General features: G+C 45.1%; 1 protein-coding gene across 2 annotated transcripts in view; it reads right to left on the reverse strand.

Annotated features, from left to right (window-relative positions):
• Positions 1–171: 171 nt before the first annotated feature.
• The window catches only part of LOC106580962 (protein phosphatase 1L), a 40661-nt gene continuing 16852 nt past the window's right edge, over positions 172–23980 (reverse strand). The window contains exons 1-4 of one of the 2 annotated variants that reach the window (XM_045703697.1): positions 19288–19535; positions 16879–17071; positions 7970–8131; positions 172–3399 (exon numbers count right to left, since the gene is read on the reverse strand). In XM_045703697.1, coding sequence (XP_045559653.1) covers positions 3050–3399; positions 7970–8131; positions 16879–17071; positions 19288–19290 — 708 coding nt within the window. In that variant the 5' untranslated portion in view covers positions 19291–19535 and the 3' untranslated portion in view covers positions 172–3049. Of the gene's footprint in view, positions 3400–7969; positions 8132–16878; positions 17072–19287; positions 19536–23980 lie in introns of those variants that run through there. The other variant, XM_014162560.2, reaches the window with a different exon arrangement.

Raw genomic sequence — 23980 nt, forward strand, 5'->3', positions numbered from 1 at the left:
ACAAAACAAGTGCTATTGACAAACCAACAGGTGGCATAATCAGGCTTCTTTAGGCCACTCACCAGCACGGTCGTTGAAATATACTGTATTACAGCTCTCTCAAATCAATCAAATATAATTTATCAACGTCAGTTTTTTTCTCCCATGAATGAAGACCAAAAAAGACAATGCTATGATCATTAATCCTTTTATTGATATCTGTTTGATTTTATCTTATCTTAAAATACACAGATATATATTTTTTTTAACAGTTTCTTAAATTCAACAAAAACAAATACAAACTCCACAAACATTCTGTAACATACATTATTTTGGAACTGAAAAAGCACAAACATACTAATCTAGTAAAATACCTCTTTTGTTAATAAACCAAAGAGTTGGTGCATTGCTTTCTTCATTGCAGATGTGGAGGGAGAGGATAACATGGGAACAGTACAGTGCCTTCGGAAAGTATTCAGACCCCTTGACTAGTTCCACTTTTTTTAGGTTACAGCCTTATTCTAAAATTACATTGTTTCCCCCCTCAAATCTACTCACAATACCCCATAAAAACAAAGCAAAAAAGTTTATTTAAAAACTTATTTTGTGCTAATTTATTAAAAATAAAAAACTGAAATATCACATTTACATAAGTATTCAGACCCTTTACTCAGTACTTTGTTGAAGCACCTTTGACAGCGATTACAGCACTGAGTCTTCTTGGCTATGACGCTACAAGCTTGGCACACCTGTATTTGGAGAGCTTCTCCCATTCTTCTCAACAGATCCTCTCAAGCTCTGTCAGGTTGGATGGGGAGTGTTGCTGCACAGCTATTTTCAGGTCTCTCCAGAGATGTTCGATCGGGTTCAAATCTGGGTTCTGGCTGGGCCACTCAAGGCCATTCAGAGACTTGTCCCGAAGCCACTGTAGCCTGCATCGTCTTGGCTGTGTGCATAGGGTTGTTGTCCTGTTGGAAGGTGAACCAGTGACCTAAGTGTCAGTGACCTGAGGGTTCTTGGTTACCTCCCTGACCAAGGCCCTTCTCCCCCGATCGCGCAGTTTGGCCTGGCGTTCAGTTCTAGGAAGAGTCTTGGTGGTTCTAAACTTCTTCCATTTAAGAATGATAGAAGTCAGTGTTCTTGGGGACCTTCAATGCTGCAGACATTTTTTGGTACCCTTCTCCAGATCTGTGCCTTGACACAATCCTGTCTCTGAGCTCTACGGACAGTTTCTTCGACGTCATTGCTTGGTTTTTGCCCTGACAACTGTGGGACCTTATATTGACAGGTGTGTGCCTTTCCAAATCATGTCCAATCAATTGAATTTACCACAGGAGGACTCCAATCAAGTTGTTGAAACATCAAGGATGATCAATGTTAAACAGGATGCACCTGAGCTCAATTTCGAGTCTCATAGCACAGGGTCTGAATACTTATGTAAGTAAGGTATTTCTGTTTTTGCTTTGTCATTATGGGGTATTGTGTGAGGAATTTTATTTATTTAATCAATTTTAGAATAAGGCTGTAACATAACAAATTGTAGAAAAAGTCAAGGAGTCTGAATACTTTCCAAAGGCACTGTATGTACATTCATGTCACACTTCCTTGTCTCATGGAGACATCTGTGATGGTATTCTACACGTGAGATATATCTACATGCGATGTGCATGTTTAATGAACATTACAAACCAAGGAGTTAGTTTTGGCAACAAATTCATGAGGAAATGTATATATAAAAAAAAAGTAAGGCAACAGGTAAATATTTCATTCAAAGGCTTCATATTATGTTTTGAGTCTGTCAGTTTACAGAAATAAACTTAAAGTAAGCTGTACTATATGACAGACAGTGACGGTCCCTGATGTAGAGGGAGCATGAGTCCATAGAACTAAACCCAACTTCAGAAAGACAATCGGCTGCCAATGATCAGAATAAAGACGTGTCGGGTATTCAAACAGTACAATGCCACCACGCATGTGAAAATTAATTCAAAAGACTGGCATAACATTAATAATAACAGCATGGTGCACACATTTGTGCAACTAGTGTCAAAGTGCCACTCATTCCTAGATCAGGGTTAACATGGGATTAGAGTTAAAGAAATGTATTCTGGGCAGAGGGACGACCACAGATCGTTGTCGACAGACAGGCATAGATGACATCGTTAGTAGTCTGCATGAATGAGGAAAGGAATCTATTATATTTAGTACCAATAAACTACAGAACTTCAAAATACAGTTGCAATTCTCAGTGCAGTCATTTGGGGGTACTCAACTGCAGGTCAAAAATCAACATGGAGCTAGGGAGCCGACAGACAAGATGGCCAATGTTCAGAACGACAGATCGTTAGAAATCAAGGGGTGACAGTGAAGCCTCAAACTGAATGTGATTTGACATGATACACTCATGCAGGCAACAACAGTCCGTTGTTTAGGACCGCAGAGCACGCATCTAATGCCATCTTAATCCAATCAGTCACTGTCTGTTTGATTGCCTGCCTGCCCCCCCCCGCCCCCCCCAAAAAATAGGCCATGCCAGACAAAACAGTTACGTTTGTCTAGTCTGAGCTCTCTTTAAACAGAAACTATTTAGCCCCTCTGGCTAACCAAACAGGTGTTCAGTTACAGGTGCTCTGATGTATGTAAGCACCAAATCAGATGACATCTGCTGATAAAGGTTCTCTCAGAGATGTACAAATCACTGCAACTTGGTCTCGACTTCAAATTATGTTGATATTTTGGTGTACCTCTTATGCAAAACAGTAACAGTGACACAGTGTAGGGCCTGGAGGATGACTGCTTAAAAAAAACTAAAAAACATGAATGAAACGTTATGTGGATTGCAGAAAAAACGAAACAAGTGACTGTTCGAGAGTGTGAGTGAATTTGTATGTGTCCATTTTAGTGTTTGCATCATGGTGGCGAATGGCTCATTTCTGTAAATATCTTCAATACAAACAGTTGTCGCTCCAAAAACTGCCGGCTTGTTTTCTCTTTTCTTTTAAACCTATGCACACACATACATATATATTCATATATAATATAGATCTCTCCTTTGGATGTATCAGTAGGTCTACTGCTCTGCGGCCTTGCCACCGGCACCTTTGAATTTGACCACCATGACGGTTATGTTGTCCGGGCACCCGCGGTAGAAAGACTGCAGGACGATGCTCTTGGCGCCAAAGTGGGGTTCGTCGAGGCGTTCTTTGATGAAGCGTACGGCCTCCTCGTTGCTGAACGCGTCCCACAGCCCGTCCGACGCCAGGATCATAAACTCTGGCTGCAGCTTATCTAGGTCAAAGGTCATGATGTCGGGGTTGGGGATGACAACATTCAGGTTCTTCAGAGGGTAGTCGCCCAGCGAGCGAGACATGGCCAGGATGCCCTGAACACGCCACGAACCGTTGAAACTGATGAAGCCACCTGGAGGGGGGAGGATGGGGAGAGAGAGGGAAAACAGAGAGAAGAAACCAATGGCTTTTAGTTACAGCAGATGAAGAGATAAAACAAAAGTTTTGTGTTCCTAAGACCATGGGCAAATCCATGAATCTTTATCAACTACAGTATGAAGCCATTCAAGTGAAGGGGGGGAATAAATGGATCAGCGCACAAAATGCATTTTCTTTGGTTTAACATCTTTTCACTGACACAATGGTTTATATTGGACACAGTTCACATACAGTACTGAAGTTCAAAGGTAAAGCAGAAAAAGAAACAGTATACACATGAGGACTGCGCCGCCCTGCCTGTGTGTGTCTCTGTGTGTTCGCATTCTCTCCCACTGCCAGAGCACCGAGCCAGGTTACTAGAGAATTACCCATGAAGAGGAATCAGAGTAACACACTGGATAAAAGGCTTTACTTGGAAGCCATACTCAACGGGAGGTAAACACAGGGTTACCCTTAACTTGAACCCTGCATCATAATAGCTATATAAAAACAGTCAGAATATTTTATTTAACCTTTATTTAACTAGGCAAGTCAGTTAAGAATAAATTCTTATTTACACTGACAGCCTAACCCAGCCAACACTGGGTCAATTGTGCGCCGCCCTATGGGACTCCCAATCACAACTGGTTGTGATACAGCCTGGAATCGAACCAGGGTCTATAATGATGCCTCCAGCACTGAGATGCAGTGCCTTAGACCGCTGCGGCACATGGGAGACCCAAGTAATAATAATGACAGAACAGATGTTGTAAACAGTCATGGAAGCTGGTGTGAACTTATGACCACTGACTTTACACTTACTTACACAGTTACTTAGGTCAGTTTCTGGAAACTGCTAGCCAACTAGCTTACCCAGTTTGTGGGTCCTTCGCTGTCATGACTTATTTGCAGCTCCACTACCCACAGCAACCTGTAGATGGCGATGGTGAGCTATGGACAGCCACAAATTACAATAGTGTGTCCTACTTGATTTGTTACTCATTTGACTAAAGGCTCAATTCCATCAAAATCACTTTCACATGAAGGAGAATATGCAACAGTATAAAATTATAATTACATCACAGGCCAATGGGCTCTGTAGACGTTTTTGGGGTTCTCTTGAGGAGTGCATTCCATTCCTCACTGGCCCCCCCCTGATCTATACTGCTCAAAAAAATAACACATCCTAGATCTGAATGAATGATATAATCTTATTAAATACTTTTTTCTTTACATAGTTGAATGTGCTGACAAAATCACACAAAAATAAATCAATGGAAATCCAATTTATCAACCCTTGGAGGTCTGGATTTGGAGTCACACTCAAAATCTAAGTGGAAAACCACACTACGGGCTGATCCAACTTTGATGTAATGTCCTTAAAACAAGTCAAAATGAGGCTCAGTAGTGTGTGTGGCCTCCACGTGCCTGTATAACCTCCCTACAACGCCTGGGCATGCTCCTGATGAGGTGGCAGATGGTCTCCTGAGGGATCTCCTCCCAGACCTGGACTAAAGCATCCGCCAACTTCTGGACAGTCTGTGGTGCAACGTGGCATTGGTGGATGGAGCGAGACATGATGTCCCAGATGTGCTCAATTGGATTCAGGTCTGGGGAACGGGCGGACCAGTCCATAGCATCAATGCCTTCCTCTTGCAGGAACTGCTGACACACTCCAGCCACATGAGGTCTAGCATTGACTTGCATTAGGAGGAACCCAGGGCCAACCGCACCAGCATGTGGTTTCACAAGGGGTCTAAGGATCTCATCTCGGTACCTAATGGCAGTCAGGCTACCTCTGGCGAGCACATGGAGGGCTGTGCGGCCCCCCAAAGAAATGCCACCCCACACCATGACTGACCCACCGCCAAACCGGTCATGCTGGAGGATGTTGCAGGCAGCAGAACGTTCTCCACGGCGTCTCCAGACTCTGTCACGTCTGTCACGTGCTCAGTGTGAACCTGCTTTCATCTGTGAAGAGCACAGGGCGCCAGTGGCGAATTTGCCAATCTTGGTGTTCTCTGGCAAATGCCAAACGTCCTGCACGGTGTTGGGCTGTAAGCACAACCCCCACCTGTGGACGTCGGGCCCTCATACCACCCTCATGGAGTCTGTTTCTGACCGTTTGAGCAGACACATGCACATTTGTGGCCTGCTGGAGGTCATTTTGCAGGGCTCTGGCAGTGCTCCTCCTGCTCCTCTTTGTACAAAGGCGGAGGTAGCGGTCCTGCTGCTGGGTTGTTGCCCTCCTACGGCCTCCTCCACGTCTCCTGATGTACTGGCCTGTCTCCTGGTAGCACCTCCATGCTCTGGACACTACGCTGACAGACACAGCAAACCTTCTTGCCACAGCTCGCATTGATGTGCCATCCTGGATGAGCTGCACTACCTGAGCCACTTGTGTGGGTTGTGGACGCCATCTCATGCTACCACTAGAGTGAAAGCACCGCCAGCATTCAAAAGTGACCAAAACATCAGCCAGGAAGCATAGGAACTGAGAAGTGGTCTGTGGTCCCCACCTGCAGAACCACTCCTTTATTGGGGGTGTCTTGCTAATTGCCTATAATTTCCACCTGTTGTCTATTCCATTTGCACAACAGCATGTGAAATTTATTGTCAATCAGTGTTGCTTCCTAAGTGGACAGTTTGATTTCACAGAAGTGTGATTGACTTGGAGTTACATTGTGTTGTTTAAGTGTTCCCTTTATTTTTTTGAGCAGTGTATATAAAGCTATGATGTCATCAAGGAAATGTTAAGATAATAATCAGAGATCAGGGTCATGGGAGTAGTCATGGATACTGCTCCTGAGATAGATATATATATATTTTTAATCTTCATTTGGCAGAGGCATGGTTTACCCCTCAGTATAGCTACAATATAACAGCTGAACCAGGGATAGTTATGTGGTTTCATCTACAGTTGAAGTCAGAAGTTTACATACACTTAGGTTGGCGTCATTAAAACTCGTTTTTCAAACACTCCACAAATGTCTTGTTAATAAACTATAGTTTTGGCAAGTCGGTTAGGACATCTACTTTGTGCATGACACAAGTAAATTTTCCAACAATTGTTTGCAGACAGATTATTTCACTTATAATTCACTGTATCATTTACATTTACATTTTTGTCATTAGGAGACGCTCTTATCCAGAGCGACTTACAGTAGTGAATGCATACATTTCATGTATTTAAAAAAATAATAATTGTACTGGCCCCCCGTGGGAATCGAACCCACAACCCTGGCGTTGCACACACCATGTTGGCGTTGCAAACACAATGCTCTACCAACTGAGCCACAGGGAAGCCATCACAATTCCAATGGGTCAGAAGTTCACATACACTAAGTTGATTGTGCCTTTAAACAGCTTGGAAAATTCCAGAAAATGATGTCATGGCTTCAGAAGCTTCTGATAGGCTAATTGACATCATTTGAGTCAACTGGAGGTGTACCTGTGGATGTATTTCAAGGCCTACCTTCAAACTCACTGCCTCTTTGCTTGACATCATGGGAAAATCAGCAGAAATCAGCCAAGACCTCAGAAAAATAATTGTAGACCTCCACAAGTCTGGTTCATCTTTGGGCGCAATTTCCAAATGCCTGAAGGTACTATGTTCATCTGTACAAAACAATAGTACGCAAGTATAAACACCATGGGTTTGCAGTTGCACATGGGGGCAAAAATCATACTTTTTGGAGAAATGTCCTCTGGTCTCATAAAACAAAAATAGAACTGTTTGGCCATATTGACCATCGTTATGTTTGGAGGAAAAAGGGGGATGCTTGCAAGCTGAAGAACACCATCCCAACCGTGAAGCACGGGGGTGGCAGCATCATGTTGTGGGGGTGCTTTTCTGCAGGAGAAACTGGTGCACTTCAAAATAGATGGTATCATGAGGATGGAAAATGATGTGGATATATTGAAACAACATCTCAAGACATCAGTCAGGAAGTTAAAGCTTGGTCGCAAATGGGTCTTCCAAATGGACAATGACCCCAAGCATACTTCCAAAGTTGTGGCAAAATGGCTTAAGGACAACAAAGTCAAGGTCTTAGAGAGGCCATCACAAAGCCCTGACCTCAATCCTATAGAAAATGCGTGTGCGAGCAAGGAGGCCTACAAACCTGACTCAGTTACAACAGCTCTGTCAGGAGGAATGGGCCAAAATTCACCCAACTTATTGTGGGAAGCTTGTGGAAGGCCATCTAAAACATTTGACCCAAGTTAAACAATTTAAAAGGCAATGCTACCAAATACTAATTGAGTGCATGTAAACTTCTGACCCACTGGGAATGTGATAAAAGAAGTGAAAGCTTAAACAAATAATTCTCTCTACTATTATTCTGACATTTCACATTCTTAAAATGAAGTGGTGATCCTAACTGACCTAAGACAGGGATTTCTTACTAGGATTAAATGTCAGGAATTGTGAAAAACTGAGTTTAAATGTATTTGGCTAAGGCTTATGTAAACTTGCGACTTCAACTGTATAATGTTTAAGATCAGGACTAGTGGTGGAGAGAACTTATCCTAAACCAATTATTAAGGCATGTCCTTTTGCTCACCAGCCTTCTTGATCCTCTTGCGTTCTTTGAGCTGGTAGGGCTTGTGATCATGGGACAGGGCGATGGCATTGCCATCTTTGTCACAGAGCACTCCGCGCGAGTCGCCAACGTTCGCCACCGTCAACACTTTATCAGACAGCAGGGCCACCAGACATGTGCTACCTGAGAGAGGGAGGACGGGGAGGAGAAAGATGAATAGAACCATATTACTCTTGAATAGAACTTGAACATCCTATTGCCAAAGTCACTGTATAGCAGGGGAGGTAGTTCCTCTCTAATCAGTGACTTTAGTTCAACAATCAAATACAAGGGAGCAGCGAAAACTCGCAGACACTCAGCCCTCCGTGGAATGACTTTGACACATGCGCTATAGCGTGCGCTTGCACAAACAAACCCTCTCCAACAATAGACAGCCACAGCCCTTTGAAAACAGCACTTCAAAAGTTGTCCTCTTTGGGTTGTTTTCTTCTCCCTTTCCCTTCTTTGTTTGGTTTCCCAGTCTCTGGGCTGAGACTGAAGCCCATTATCTGAGATCCAAAGCCCTGCAGTGAGAACATACCAGTCTGTTTGACCATCTGTCTGTTTGCACACCACACAACCCAGAACAGGGCATAGGGGTGATGGGGACATCTGACTGGACCACCCCAAGGAGGAGAGAGGCTTTGGGACTGGCAGGGAGAGGGAGTGAGGGGAGGTCCATTTCATTGAATGAACCTGCCTTCAGTTTCTACCCTGCGCCTACATTACATGTCTACACTTGTGATGTGATTGTGATTTTCCATTGCAGGAATTGGGTTATACTCTGCTGTTTCAGGGCTTAGTGAGGAAATTAAACAGGTCCAGCTCCCTGGTGATGTGTTCTTTCCATTCGCTTCAATCATTTAGAGGCAAAGACGCACCGAGCCGCCTGAAGCTGATCAAGAAATAATGTAGGAAGAGAGAAAAATGGGGGGAGTGAGAGATGCAGAGCACGAGATGGTGAATAAAAGGGGAAAGAGGAGGAGAGAAGTCGAGGGCGAGTGAAGGGAAAATGAGATTACTTCTCAGCAGGACAGTGATTTTATTATTCCCATTTATAGCTTTGGATGAGGGAAAAATAACAAAGCAAACAGAAAACGGAGCCAGAATGAGAGAGGCAAGAGGAGAGAAAGAGAGGATGGTGCAGACAGAGGGAAAGCGGGGGTAGAGAGAAAGTGGAAACAAAAAGGGAAGATGGGAGATAGGAGAGTGAACACAAAAGTTAGAATGGCTCTCTTTTCATCTCTCTGTGTGTCTAATCCTCTCCTGCTCCGGTCTACAACTGGCACCTCTCTGTGCCATGCCGTCCAGCTAATTATTTTTTATCGGGTTCCCGTTGTGATGGAGAAAATGGGCTGCACTGCCCTGCAAGCGCACCCTTCCCCAATAAGTTTCACCGAGCCGCACACACACATACCTCTCCTTCTCCAATTAAACCATCATCCTAGCACACACATACCACTATCTGATTAGCTCAACTTTACCCTGCGCACATCCACAAATCCAATTAAACCTAGCATACCTACATAGACTGACTTCTCCAAATTAGCCTAGCATACCTGAGGTAGTTCACTCCTTCAATTAGCCAAGGATACCTACAGATTGACTTCTCCAATTAGCCTAGCATATCTACGTTAGTTCACGTTTTCAATTAACGTAACATACTGTACCTAGGCTAACTCTCTTCTTCAATTAGCTAGGCTCTACCCTGTTCCGCTCTCTTTTTTCTGAGCATTAGGCATGGCCTGGGCACGTCAAATTCTACAATTAGTCATGTGAGCACACTAAAGTCCATGCCATTGTCTACCCGCTTTCTAAAATAAAAACATCTACTATCCAGTCCAAAAGAAATGGCTTCCCCATACATCCTATGCTGGTCTAGATATCAGCTTTTCCCTATTAACCCCAGGTCCTGACTATAAAAAGATTAGTTGTCCTCTTAGACATACCAGGCCAAAGAAATGTTAAATAACTCACTGTAATAAAAGACGGTTTGAATAGACTTAGCTCTTGGCCATTTCATCAGAGGCCTCTGTCTCACTTCATTCTCTTTTTCCATCTATTGTTCCCAGATAAACAATGGATGGACGGATGAAAGGAGCGAGGGATACATCTGATAGGAGGTTGTCCTGGGGACTCTGCTCGCCCTGATAACAACAAAAGCTCAAAGCTTTAGTCCCTAAATGATCTACCCGCTCAATCAGATATAAGGACAACAATCAAAAACAATTACCAGTCCAACTGATCCCCCCCCCCCCGCCCCAAGACTCAGGGAGGCAGTTGGGCAGAAAACTCAGAGCCAATTCAATACATGGCTGACTAATGCTTTGCAACACAAAAGCAGGACTTTTTTTATGTAGCGTAGCTTTATGGTAAGATTATCTTTGGGCTCAATCTTAAATCATTGTTACTGTCGTCCAAACAAAGGGATGAGTGAAATACAGGAGGATAATGAACATAATGGTGCTAGGAGGGACCGGTTGAAACCTCAGTCTGAGAATCAACAGGGCATCTTGCTTTGGAGGGAAAGGAGGGATGGAGGGGTGGGAGAGAGGTAGGGAGAGAAGGAGGGGTGGGAGGGATGGAAGGAGGGGTGGGAGAGGGAGAGAGGAAGGGGTGGGAGAGAGGGATGGAAGAGATGGGAGAGCAGAAGGAAGATGGGGCTTGTGGGTAGGCTAGTTTTGCCTTTTCCACTGGACTGAGTGACACAGATCACACAATAGATTTCTATCAGCAGCTGGGATTTCTGCAGAGAGTAGGAGGTCAAAAGGGAGCAGAGTGGTCCCGTGTGGCTCAGCTGGTAGAGCATGGCGCTTGCAATGCTAAGGTTGTGGGTTTGATTCCCACAGGAGACCAATATGAAAATGTATGCAGTCACTACTGTAAGTGGCTCTGGATAAGAGCGTCTGCTAAATTACTAACAGAGGTAGTGCCTCCACTAAGTGGGCACGTTGTGGGAAGAGTAACCTTGCAGGAGGAGTAACCTAAAAGCCAACTGTCGCGCCCAGACCGGGAGTTAGCTTGTTATGGTCTCGGGTACAGCACTTTTACTATCATGTCACATGACCTCCAGTAGAATGGGACTGACACAGCCTGACAGCTTAAATGGCCTTTTCATACCAGCCACGCATTCAATTACACACTCATCCGAGTCACGAGGTTCTGTGCTGTGAATAAACTACTATAGTGTTCTGTACACTCTATAGGATAATACACTCCATCACTCTCTCTCCCCCAACTCCCACTCAGAATAATAAGTTACATGCAAAGAACTTTATTCCGTAGAACACCCTCTCCCGAATTCTCACTCGTTTGTTCTCTTCCTCTCGGACGCTCGCCCTCTTTCTCCACCTCCCACTCCGAACATTAAGTTATGTCAGGATCCCGAATACCAGGAGAGAGACAGAGACATTCCATGTGCTGCATTCCTGAAATCGCAGTGTGTGAAGCGATTCTTTACCGCCAGCTTATCATGAATACTTTAGCTCTCTTCCCTACATTCTGAATAAACCATCATTGGATCTGTTGTGACAACTTTGCTCCCCCCCCAGTCCTGTGGGTGCTAAACGAGTATGGGTGGAGGTGAAGATGGATGGCGCTCCATCTCCCTCGCTCTATGAGTTCAGGACTACACGCTTCCCCTTTCAGTATCACCTTCTGTCACCTTTATCATATCACTGTTACCATCCCTATTTTTGTCCCTTGGCTTACTCTCTTCTTGCTCTTTCCCACCTTCACCTCTCTTTCTCTCTGTTCCATACACTGGCCCTTTGTCTCTGTCCAACCCTTTGTTCTCTCTTTTGTCCTCCTTCCCCTTTCTTTCTATTCCCCTTATCATGTAACTCTATACCCTCTCGCCCTATACACAGTGCATTCAGAAGGTATTCAGACCTTTTCACGTCTTCCACATTGTTATGTTACAGACTTATTCTAAAATGGATTAAATAGTTTGTCCCTCAATCTACACACAATACCCCATAACGAAAAAGCAAAAACAGGTTTAGATTTCTTTGCTAATTTATTACAAATAAAAAAAACTAATCACATTTACATAAGTAACCAGAACCTTTACTCAGTACTTCGTTGAAGGCGATTACAGCCTCGAGTCTTCTTGGACGCTACAAGCTTGGCACACCTGTATTTGGGGAGTTTCTCCCATTCTTCTCTGCAGATCCTGTCAAGCTCTGTCAGGTTGGATGGGGAACGTCACTGCACAGCTATTTTCAGGTCTCTCCAGAGATGTTCAGAGCACTCTGGAGGAGGTTTTCATCAAGGATCTCTGTACTTTGCTCTGTTCATCCTTCCCTCAATCCTGACTAGTCTCCCAGTCCCTGCAAAAAAAGTTTGGTACCCTTCCCCAGATCTGTGCCTCGACACAATCCTGTCTCTGAGCTCTATGGAGAATTCCTTGAACCTCATGGCTTGGTTTTTTCTCTTACATGCACTGTCAACTGTGGGACCTTATATAAAAACAGTTGTGTGTGCCTTTCCAAATCATGTCCAATCAATTGAATTTACCACAGGTGGACTCCAATCAAGTTGTAGAAACATCTCAAGGATGATCAATGGAAACAGGATGCAACTGAGCTCAATTGAGTCTCATAGCAAAGGGTCTACTTATGTAAATAAGGTATGTTTTTTAAATTTGTAATAAATGTGCTAACATTTCTAAAAACCTGATTTAACTTTGTCATTATGGCATATTGTGTGTAGATTGAGGGGGGGGGATTTAATCAATTTTAGAATAAGGCTGTAACATAAAATGTGGAAAAAGTGGAGGGGTCTGAATATTTTCCGAATGCTCTGTACAGTGCCTTCAGAAATTATTGACACCCCTTGACTTTTTCCGCATTTTGTTGTGTTACAGCATGAATTTAAAATGGATGAAATTGAGATTGTGTGTCACTGGCCTACACACAATACCCCATAATATCAAAGTGGAAATGTGTTTAGACATTTTCACAAATTATTTAAAAATGAAAAGCCTAAATAAGTACAGGAATACAAATTTGTTTAATTAAGTTGCATGGACTCTGTGAGCAATAATAGTGTTTAATATGATTTTTGATTGACTACCTCATGTCTGTACCCCACACATACAGATAATTGTAAGGTCCCGCAGTTGAGCAGTGAATTACAAACAGATTCAGCAACAAAGATGAGGGAGGTTTTCCAATGCCTCGCAAAGAAGGGCACCTATTGGTAGATATTTAAAAAGCAGAATATCCCTTTGAGCATGGTGAAGTTATTAATTACACTTCGGATGGTGCATCAATACACCCAGTCACTACAAAGATAGAGGCGTCCTTCCTAACTCAGTTGCCGGAGGGGAAGGAAACCTCTCAGGTGATTTCACCATGAGGCCAATGGTGACTTTAAAACAGTGATGGAGTTTAACGGCTGTGATGGATGGAGGATGGATCAACAACATTGTAGTTACTCCACAATACTAAGCTAATTGACAGAGTGAAAAGAAGAAAGCATGTACAGAATAATATTCTAAAACATGCATCTTGTTTGCAAAAACACACTAAAGTAATACTGCAAAAAAAAATGTGGCAAAGCAATTCCCTTTTTGTCCTGAATACAACATAATACTGAGTACCACTCCATATTTTCAAGCAGTGGTGGCTGCATCATGTTATCAAATCACATTTTACTTGTTGTATTCGGCGCATGTCACAGGTGTAGAACTTAGTGAAATGCTTACTTACAAGCCCTTAACCAACAATGCAGTTAAGAAAAATAAGTGTTAAAGTATTTATTAAAATAAACTGAAGTAAAATTATTATTATTTTTTTATTTTTTTAAATAACAAAAAATTAAAGAGCAACAATAAAATAACAATAGCGAGGCTATATACAAGGGGTACCGGTACAGAGTCAATGTGCGGGGGCACCGGTTAGTCAAGGTAATATGTACATGTAGGTAGAGGTAAAGTGGCTATGCATAGATAATAAAAGAGAGACTAGCAGCAGCGTAAAATGCAAATAGTCCGGGTAGCCATTTGATTAGCTGTTCAGGAGTCTTATGGCTTGGGGGTAGAAGCTGTTAAGAAGCCTTTTGGACCTAGACTTGGCGCTCCGGTACCACTTGCCGTGCGGTAGCAGAGAGAACAGTCTATGACTAGGGTAGCTGGAGCCTTTGACAATTTTTAGGGCATTCCTCTGACACTGCCTGGTATAGAGGTCCTGGATGGCAGGAAGCTTGGCCCCAGTGATGTACTGGGCCGTACGCACTACCCTATGTAGTGCCTTGCGGTCGGAGGCCAAGCAGTTGCCATACCAGGCGGTGATGCAACCAGTCAGGATGCTCTCAATGGTGCAGCTGTATAACTTTGAGGATCTGAGGACCCATGCCAAATATTTTCAGTCTCCTGAGTGGGAATAGGTTTTGTCGTGCCCAACTGCGTGTTTGGACCACGATAGTTTGTTGGTGACGTTGACACCAAGGAACCTGAAGCTGTTGATGAGAATGGGGGCGTGCTCGGCCCACCTTTTCCTGTAGTCCACGATCATCTCCTGTCGTCTTGATCACATTGAGGGACAGGTTGTTATCCTGATGAGACAGCCTCCTCCCTATAGGCTGCCTCATCATTGTCGGTGATTAGGCCTACCACTGTTGTGTCATTGGCAAACTTAATGATGGTGTTGGAGTCGTGTTTGGCCATGCAGTCATGAGTGAACAGGGAGTACAGGGAGGGGACTGACCACACACCCCTGAGGGGCCCCCCGTGTTGAGGATCAGCGTGGCGGATGTGTTGCTACCTACCCTTACCACCTGGGTACGGCCTGTCAGGAAGTCCAGGATCCAGTTGCAGAGGGAGGTGTTTAGTCCCAGGGTACTTAGCTTAGTGATGAGCTTTGTGGGCACTAGGGTGTTGAATGCTGAGCTGTAGTCAATGAATAGCATTCTCACATAGGTGTTCCTTTTGTCCAGGTGGGAAAGGGCAGTATGGAGTGCAATAGAGATTGCATCATCTGTGGATCTGTTGCGGCGGTATGCAAATTGGAGTGGGTTTAGAGTTCCTGGGATAATGGTGTTGATGTGAGCCATGACCTGCCTTTCAAAGCACTTCATGGCTACAGACTTGAGTGCCACGGGTCAGTAGTCATTTAGGCAGGTTACCTTGGTGTTCTTGGGCACAGGGACCATTGTGGTCTGCTTGAAACATTTTGGTATTACCGACTCAGTCAGGGATAGGTTGAAAATGTTAGTGAAGACACTTGCCAGTTGGTCAGCGCATGCTCGGAGTACACGTCATGGTAATCCATCTGCGTCCTTGTGAATGTTGACCTGTTTAAAGATCTTACATCGGTTACAGAGAGAATTATTTCACCGGAACAGTTGGTGCCCTCATGCATGTTTCAGTGTTGCTTGCCTCGAAGCGAGCATAGAAGTAAATTAGCTCATCTGGTAGGCTTGCGTCACTGGGCAGCTTGCAGCTGCGCTTCCCATTGTAGTCCGTAATAGTTTGGGTATACTTGTAATCAGTAAGGACTGGGGAGTTTTTCAGGATAAAACAGAAAGAATGGAGCTAAACACTGGCAGAATCCTAGAGGAAAACCTGGTTCAGTCTGCTTTCCACCAGACACTGGGTGATATTGTCCTGCTGAAAGGGGAATTCAACATAAAACAAGTCCAAATCTACACTGGAGTTACTTACCAAGAAGACAGTGAATGTTGCCGAGTGGCTGAGTTATACTTTTGACATAAATCGACTTGAAAATGTATGGCAAGACCTGAAAATGTTTGTCTAGCAATGATCAACTACCAATTTGACAGAGTTGAAGAATTGTGAAAACAATAAAATGGGCAATTGTTGCACAATCCAGGTGTGAAAAACTCTGAGAAGTACCCAAAAAGACACACAGCTGTAATTGCTGTCAATGTGCTTCTACAAAGTAATGAATCAGGATTGTGAATACTTACGTAAATTACATACTTCTGCATTTAATTTCCAATAAATACGCAAAAATGTCTAAAAACATGTTTTCACTTTGTCATATTGCGTTTAGATGGGTGAGAGAAAAAAAATCTATGTAATCAATTTTGAATTCAGGCTGTAACAACAATAATGTGGAATAAGTCAAGGAGTATGAACACTTTCTGAAAGCACCATCTGTCAAGCCACCCTGAGGAGAAGCAGCTGAGGAGTGGGCTTTGGCACTTTCTCTCCGGCCATTACTACGTCTGATGAAGATAAAGATATATTTCAACAGCTGAATAAGCAGCACGGCCGGAGCCCGAGCCCACTGTAAACAACCGTGAACAGCAAAGTCAGAAATACTTTGCAAGCAGCAATTTAGGGCTCCTAGAAAAACAAGTGTAGGAATGAGCAAACCAATGTGAGCAAACATCACAATAGTAATGGGCTCCTTCCTTATAGGAGTCCAGGAGAAATGCATGTCTGCCCCTAGCCTACCCCACTCATGTACACAAAACAAACTCATGCATACACTTACGAGCAAGCACACACCCACCCTTGGACCACAGCTATTTATACAGGCTTCATTTCCCCTAGCTCTCACTAGCAAAAACACCACAGCTATTTCAACAAACTCTCTGCTCTGTCCCTAAACAAACTATAGCCATCATTTGTGAATTTCTCAGACAACAGTGTTTGAGCATGCAGAAATTAGTGCAATCAATCCAAAACAAAGAATTACGGTCACGGTACAACATGGATCTCAAGACTGAAGCATCCAACTAACAGTGAAGTCAGCACTACACATTATAGCCTATTCATTCTTTTGTAGGCAATGGTACATATTTTCCCTCTAATGGTTAAATTCAGGATTAAGGTATAAACTGTTGCTAGATTAGTGGCAAATGTCTGCCCACAGAGGTGTGGCTGTGACCTTTAACCCATGGCTGCCCTGCCCTCTGACCTGCTTCGTTGTAGACGGCTGACAGCTTGTCCAGCATGTCCCTGTCCAGAGCCAGGATCTGCTGCTCCAGAATGGAGGAATAGGACAGACCACCGCTGCTCTCGTTCTTCTCCTTCTCCTTCTCCCGGTCGTAGCTCAGGAGCTGCTGACGCAACGCCTCCGACAGATGGGCCTTGGCAAAGTCAGCCGCCGCCTGGGAGAAGGAGGAGGGAGAGAGAGCTACAGTGAGCTGGCTATACTGAAGTCAGAGTTATACATGGTGTAAACTGTAAGAAATTGTAAACCAAGTGATGTTCACAGCTCTGCCCTGCCACACAGCATCAAACTTGTGTGTGATCCCGCACTGTAGTCACACACACACACACACACACACACGGGGGAGAAGACAGGCTACAGTAGCGGTGACCTAGCTGTCCTCAGTTCCTTGCTGAAACCCAGATAAAGCAGGAGATAAATAGCCAGAGGTAAGGAGGAGGAGAATCTGCACCACTAGCTAAACACGCTTCCCCTCCCGCCGCCATGCTGTGGAATACAGCTGAGCAAGAGAAACTCTATCCTCGGCCATTAATTTCAGCCAGGCGATAACGGCACACCCTTTGACGGACAGATATGCAACGCTTCACGACAAAAAGAACGGCTTGTTTTTCTCCGCCTTTCCTGAATCATGGCCAGAGATTCAAGCCAAGCCAAGCTGAGCCAAAACCAAAAGAGAAAGATATTAGTGTAAGCTAATTAGGCATTTTTGACTAACAGGGGGCTTTGCGCTTATACGCAAGGTCAGGGGCCCCAGACAGAGCATGATCTTCTGCCTTATCATTCAGAAACTTTTTCTGCCTAACATTTCAACTCGCTTCACTTTCTCTCCGACTCTCCCTGACAATCTTTCTCTGGCTCTCTCGCTCTGTGACGGTCCCTTGCTCTCTGTATCCGACCCCTTCCCCTCTGTCTGCTGTTCCCACAACCCCTCTGTGCTCGCTTTGGGAGCGAGGCCTACGGGTGGAATATCCGTCTAGGCCTCTTTCTCTGGCCTTTCTCTCTGAGCTGCGTGGGGACATATCTCAGACATTCCTTCCCTCCTGTGGTTACCATAGTGACCGCAGGGATCATAAGGAGGTCAGAGGTCTTTTGTCTGGAGGAACTACATGGGACAGTAATGACCACATTAAGAGCTGTTTTAGTACACTGTTATTGTGAATTACAAGGCCTGTCTGGGTTAACAACGGCGATTTATCCTTTCAGACATCCCAAGAGCAGATGTGTGTGTGTTTATATATGTGAGGGAACACACAGCCATTAAGCCTGGATAAGCAAAGAAAACACAGGGATAAGTCTTAGTTATCCTGTTAAGTAACAGGGTGGATGATCGGACACCTGTAAAGAGCTCAGTCCTGCTCTACTCTGACCTGTCCTACTCCCACAGCCTGCTGACCCCCCAAGTCCCACTGACTGCACACTGATCAACTGTGATCAGCAACACCAAACTCAACTAATTCAGACCTACTGGGATTCCAACATGTCTACTATTACCCAGATATTATCAGTCGCCTGAGAAAAAGTATGGGGTGATGGGGAAACAGATGAAACAGCAGCAGTCATGGTTTACACACAGAGAGAGAGAGACACACAGAGAGAGGGGATGGTAGAAGTGTGTGGGACTTATCTGGGCTGTGTCATTTGCTGTGTCGTGATGGGGAGAGGAATGGAGGACTGGGGAGAGAAGAATAAAAGGGTGACTGAAGTATGGAGAGAGGGATGATGGAGAGAGATGTGTGTGTGTGTGTGTGTGTGTGAGTGAGAGAGAGAGATAAGCGTTCCCAGAGCGGTGTTATCTGCTGTGTGTGCACGGGCGACTCTAGCAGCCGACAGTTCTGCTGCTGCAGGGACATCTTAATCATCACAGCGGCTAACTAGTGTGTGTGCTGGGGGGGGGGGGGTGTTCAATAGCCACAAACGACATCCTTCTAACACACCGTCCACTGGCAGTTGTGTTTCAGACTTTATGTATTCTCAATTATGCTTAACAATATTTTGTACCTAACATAAAACGTCAGCACCAGTTAGAAAGAGCCTTTTCTTATCACTCATCTTTAGAAAACGTACACTAAAAACCATTGACACAATGGAAAAATCTCATGATTTATTATTGAAATAGCATGGGCGACTGAGAAACTAAATTGGTACAATTGAAGGCCAAGTGGCAAACTATAATGCAGCATGCGGGTCGGGGCAGATGAGATGTAGCCATTGTTTGTGTGTGTCTGTAAGTTGTTGTTCGTATGTATACATTTGTTTTTGAAATGGAGAAAAGGAAAAAGAAAATGTTATTTTAAAAAAAACAACAGAAAAGCCCCCCATGGACAGCAGTCGCAGAAGGCTCTTAATAACAGCCTACCTAATGAGCAGAATTACCATGTAGTGGGAGTTGGCCTTGCGGCAACGCTTCACCAAGAGAACGAAGCAGCAGATCCCGTCACAGGAGAGGCATCTGTCAGCAGAGCGACGGAAAGGCAGCAAATATGCTCTCCTGATGAGATACTTTGTGCGCTTACTCTATTGAGATGCACACCATCCACACAATAGAGTTTTCCCAGTGTTCTTCAGCAGCGAGTGAGGAATGTCACAGCTTTGCTCTACCAGCAGATTCCCCCTCCTTACACACACCCCTAGCTCCCCTTATATAAACCACCCACCCTGAAGACCCTCCCCCCCAACTGAACACTTTCCAAATCCCCTCCCACACCATATACCTCGCCCAACCCAAACGAATAACCCCTCCACCCTCATCCAATGATAACAGCCAGATCTCTTTACCATAGACATCCATCAGACAGTGAGGTTATTAGATCCAGGGAGAGTTATGTACTGTAGGTCTCATTAGGCTGACTGTGGGAGGGAGAGGGGACTGAACAGGTTCTCTACTGCCAGGTTTAGTGATGGTTTAGTGATGGGGAAGGGTCTGTCTGATTTTAACTGCTGTCTCTCCAACAGAAAGTGTGTGTGCGTGTGTGTGTGAGGGGGGGGGGGGGAGAGTTAACTAGCATACCTGAAGTTCATCATTAAAATACACCCCCCCCCCTCAAACGGAGAACGAGAGGAGTAGAAAGCGAGAAGAGGGGCAGTGGACTAGCTTTACTGAAGTACATCATTAAAATATATTCTCCATTTGTACAGAGAGACACAGAGTGACAGAGATACAGAGAGAGAGAGAGAGCGCTGACAGAGGATAGAACGCTACAGAGGAAGAGTGTGTCCATTTTTGACTGAACACGGAGATGTGGGGCTACTCGTCTCAGCTCACCTCTAAGCTACCCAGTGCCACTGTTGTCCAACATGAAGGAGTGGAACACAGAAAGGCAGCTGTACTTTGTTGTAAACTACTGTCAAACTCGGCAAAACAACAAGTGATTATTCTTTATTTTTATTTTATTTCTCACCTTGAATCATCGATTTTGGATGGAAACATCTTGGCTGGAAAAGCAATGATGTTTAACCGCAAAAGGCCCATGTCTGCAACCGCTCCTCACGTACATTTATCTGGCACCATGACAGAATGTACTGCAGCTCTATAGGTTGGTTTGCTGCAGAGGTGTAGCGTAGCCTACTGTAACTATATCCTTACAGTGACATTGCAGAGGTCTGTCCTTAGCAGTGGAGAGTGCTAGCCTAGCGGTGAAAACTAATTTCATTAGGCTAGCATCATGTTTGCGCTATGTGTCAAAGCTCTGTCAAGTACAGGTCTTAAGTGAGTGAGATTGCATATATAAGAAAGAGAGTGGGGGGGGGGGTCATTGTGCCAAATATAAACTCAGCAAAAAAAGAAAACGTCCCTTTTTCAGGACCCTGTCTATCAAAGATAATCCGTAAAAATCCAAATAACTTCACAGATCTTCATTGTAAAGGGTTTAAACACTGTTTCCTCATGCGCTTGTTCAATGAACCATAAACAATTAATTAACCTGCACCTGTGGAACAGTCGTTAAGACACTAACAGCTTACAGACGGTAGGCAATCAAGGTCACAGTTATGAAAACATAGGACACTAAAGAGGACTTTCCACTGACTCTGAAAAACACCAAAAGAAAGATGCCCAGGGTCCCTGCTCATCTGCGTGAATGTGCCTTTGGCATGCTGCAAGGAGTCATGAGGACTGTAGATGTGGCCAGGGCAATAAATTGCAATGTCCGTACTGTGAGACGCCCAAGACAGTGCTACAGGGAGAGAGGACGGACAGCTGATCGTCCTCGCAGTGGCAGACCACGTGAAACAACACCTGCATAGGATCGGTACATCCGAACATCACACCTGCGGGACAGGTACAGGATGGCCACAACAACTGCCCGAGTTACACCAGGAACGCACAATCCCTCCGTCAGTGCTCAGACTGTTCGCAATAGGTTGAGAGAGGCTTTACTGAGGGATTGTAGGCCTGTTGTAAGGCAGGTCCTCACCAGACATCACCGGCAACAACGTCACTTATGGGCACAAAGCCACCGTCGCTGGACCAGACAGGACTGGCAAAGTGTGCTCTTCACTGACGAGTCACGGTTTTGTCTCACCAGGGGTGATGGTTGGATTTGCATTTATCGTCGAAGGAATGAGCGTTACACCGAGGCCTGTACTCTGGAGCGGGATCGATTTGGAGGTGGAGGGTCCGTCATGGTCTGGGGCGGTGTGTCACAGCATCATCAGACTGAGCTTGTTGTCATTGCAGGCAATCTCAACACTCTGCGTTACAGGGAAGACATCCTCCTCCCTCATGTGGTACCCTTCCTGCAGACTCATCCTGACATGACCCTCCAGCATGACAATGCCACCAGCCATACTGCTCATTCTGTACGTGATTGCAAGACAGGAATGTCAGTGTTCTGCCATGGCCAGGGAAGAGCCCGGATCTCAATCCCATTGAGCACGTCTGGGACCTGTTGGATTGGAGGGTGAGGGCTAGGGCCATTCCCCCCAGAAATGTCCGGGAACTTGCAGGTGCCTTGGTGGAAGAGTGGGGTAACATGTCACAGCAAGAACTTTCAAATCTGGTGCAGTCCATGCGGAGGAGATGCACTGCAGTACTTAATGCAGCTGGTGGCCACACCAGATACTGACTGTTACTTTTGACCCCCCTTTGTTCAGGGACACATTATTCAATTTCTGTTAGTCACATGTCTGTGGAACTTGTTCAGCTTATGTCTCAGTTGTTGAATCTTATGTTCATACAAATATTTACACACGTTAAGTTCGCTGAAAATAAATGCAGTTGACAGTGAGAGGACGTTTCTTTTTTTGCTGAGTTTAGAATCCATTTAAAACCAATATCCGTGGCAATGTAATAAGTGCCCTACACTTCCCCCCCTTTTCTTCCCTGCACCCTTAAGAAGGGCATGAGCATGAACCCCATGCAGGAGTTTACTGGTCCACACACACAGCTACAGCTTCCAAAGAATAAAATTAAAGTGCATTGCCTGAAAGTTCCCAACACATCGTCACAGAAAACTGCTGACCACCTGCGATAGCTTATCTATAAAAGCATGTGCTGCTGTTTGAAGTTTTAAAATCAGGGTGGAACTGTTCTGTTGACTTTGAAAAGGTACTGTTCACCCTCACTGCAAGTACCCCCGTAAAGAGACTGACCCCAGATAAGCCACAGACTGAACCTTAACCACAACATGTCGGTCAGGGCAGTCATGGTGCAGTGCTTAGCCAGTGAACCACAGCAGCTGTGGTTCTAGAAGCAATCCCAGCTCCAGTGTCTGTTAGTCATTAGGTGTTGATCAGCTGCAACAGCTGGCTATGTCTGACCTTCTGAGAATAATTCTCCTCATTCCGGGTCTTTGATCCAGACCGACTGCTGACGGAGCCAGGGAACAAGGCCTCAGGCCTGGGTGCTTCTACACGACTAATACTAGACCCATCTGTCAGTAGGACCTGGGGATTACCACTAACCTCTGATCTCTCCTTTGTGATTAACACCACCAATGTGTGTGTGTGTGTGTGTGTGTGTGTGTGTGTGAGTGAGTGATATGTGTGTGTATATTGTGCATGCGTGTCCCTAAAGGGGAATCCACACTCAGTTGTTAAAATTAGGGTTGTTAGAGATTGATGTCTCTGCCTGTCAAAGCCTCGGTCCTAACTGAAACACGCCCCTTTAGGGTTTACGCTCAGTTGCCGTTTGTGTTGTAAAAATGAGGTGGAATGCCCCTTTAATATAAGAGCGAAGTGGGAAAGGAGGTGAGGGAGGAGACGGGTGAGAGTAGAGAGCTGAGGAGGGTGAGGGGGTGAAAGGAAGGTGAGGGAGGAGACGGGTGAGAGTAGAGAGCTGAGGAGGGTGAGGGGGTGAAAGGAAGGTGAGGGAGGAGACGGGTGAGAGTAGAGAGCTGAGGAGGGTGAGGGGGTGAAAGGAGGCGAGGGAGGAGACGGGTGAGAGTAGAGAGCTGAGGAGGGTGAGGGGGTGAAAGGAAGGTGAGGGAGGAGACGGGTGAGAGTAGAGAGCTGAGGAGGGTGAGGGGGTGAAAGGAAGGTGAGGGAGGAGACGGGTGAGAGTAGAGAGCTGAGGAGGGTGAGGGGGTGAAAGGAAGGTGAGGGAGGAGACGGGTGAGAGTAGAGAGCTGAGGAGGGTGAGGGGGTGAAAGGAAGGTGAGGGAGGAGACGGGTGAGAGTAGAGAGCTGAGGAGGGTGAGGGGGTGAAAGGAAGGTGAGGGGCAGAGTGAGAAGAGCCAGAGATGGAAGGTATTCAAACTGGGAGCACTCCTGGCAGGTGCTGATAAGACAGACACACAGCCCATTCCACCCCAGCCAGTCTATTCAAATGTAATGTTCATATTTCACAAAAGGAGGACTGAGGATGTGGTAGCCTACACTGTGCTCGGTGACAGAGTGGACTGGGGGTGTGAAATGCTGTAAAGTTCAAAGTGAATGGAGGTTTGAGATGTAAAAACGCTGGCCAGTGATAGTGGAGGTGAATAACATCAACAGAAGAAGCTTACTGAATGAAGCCCACAGATGAAATGCTATTTATTCTGTGTGTGTGTGTGTGTGTGTGTGTGTGTGTGTGTGTGTGTGTGTGTGTGTGTGTGTGTGTTGAAGTGAATTAAAGCCTCGGTATTGACTG

This window comes from Salmo salar, chromosome ssa20 (genome assembly GCF_905237065.1).
Source record: "Salmo salar chromosome ssa20, Ssal_v3.1, whole genome shotgun sequence".
In the NCBI taxonomy this organism is placed as follows: domain Eukaryota; kingdom Metazoa; phylum Chordata; class Actinopteri; order Salmoniformes; family Salmonidae; genus Salmo; species Salmo salar.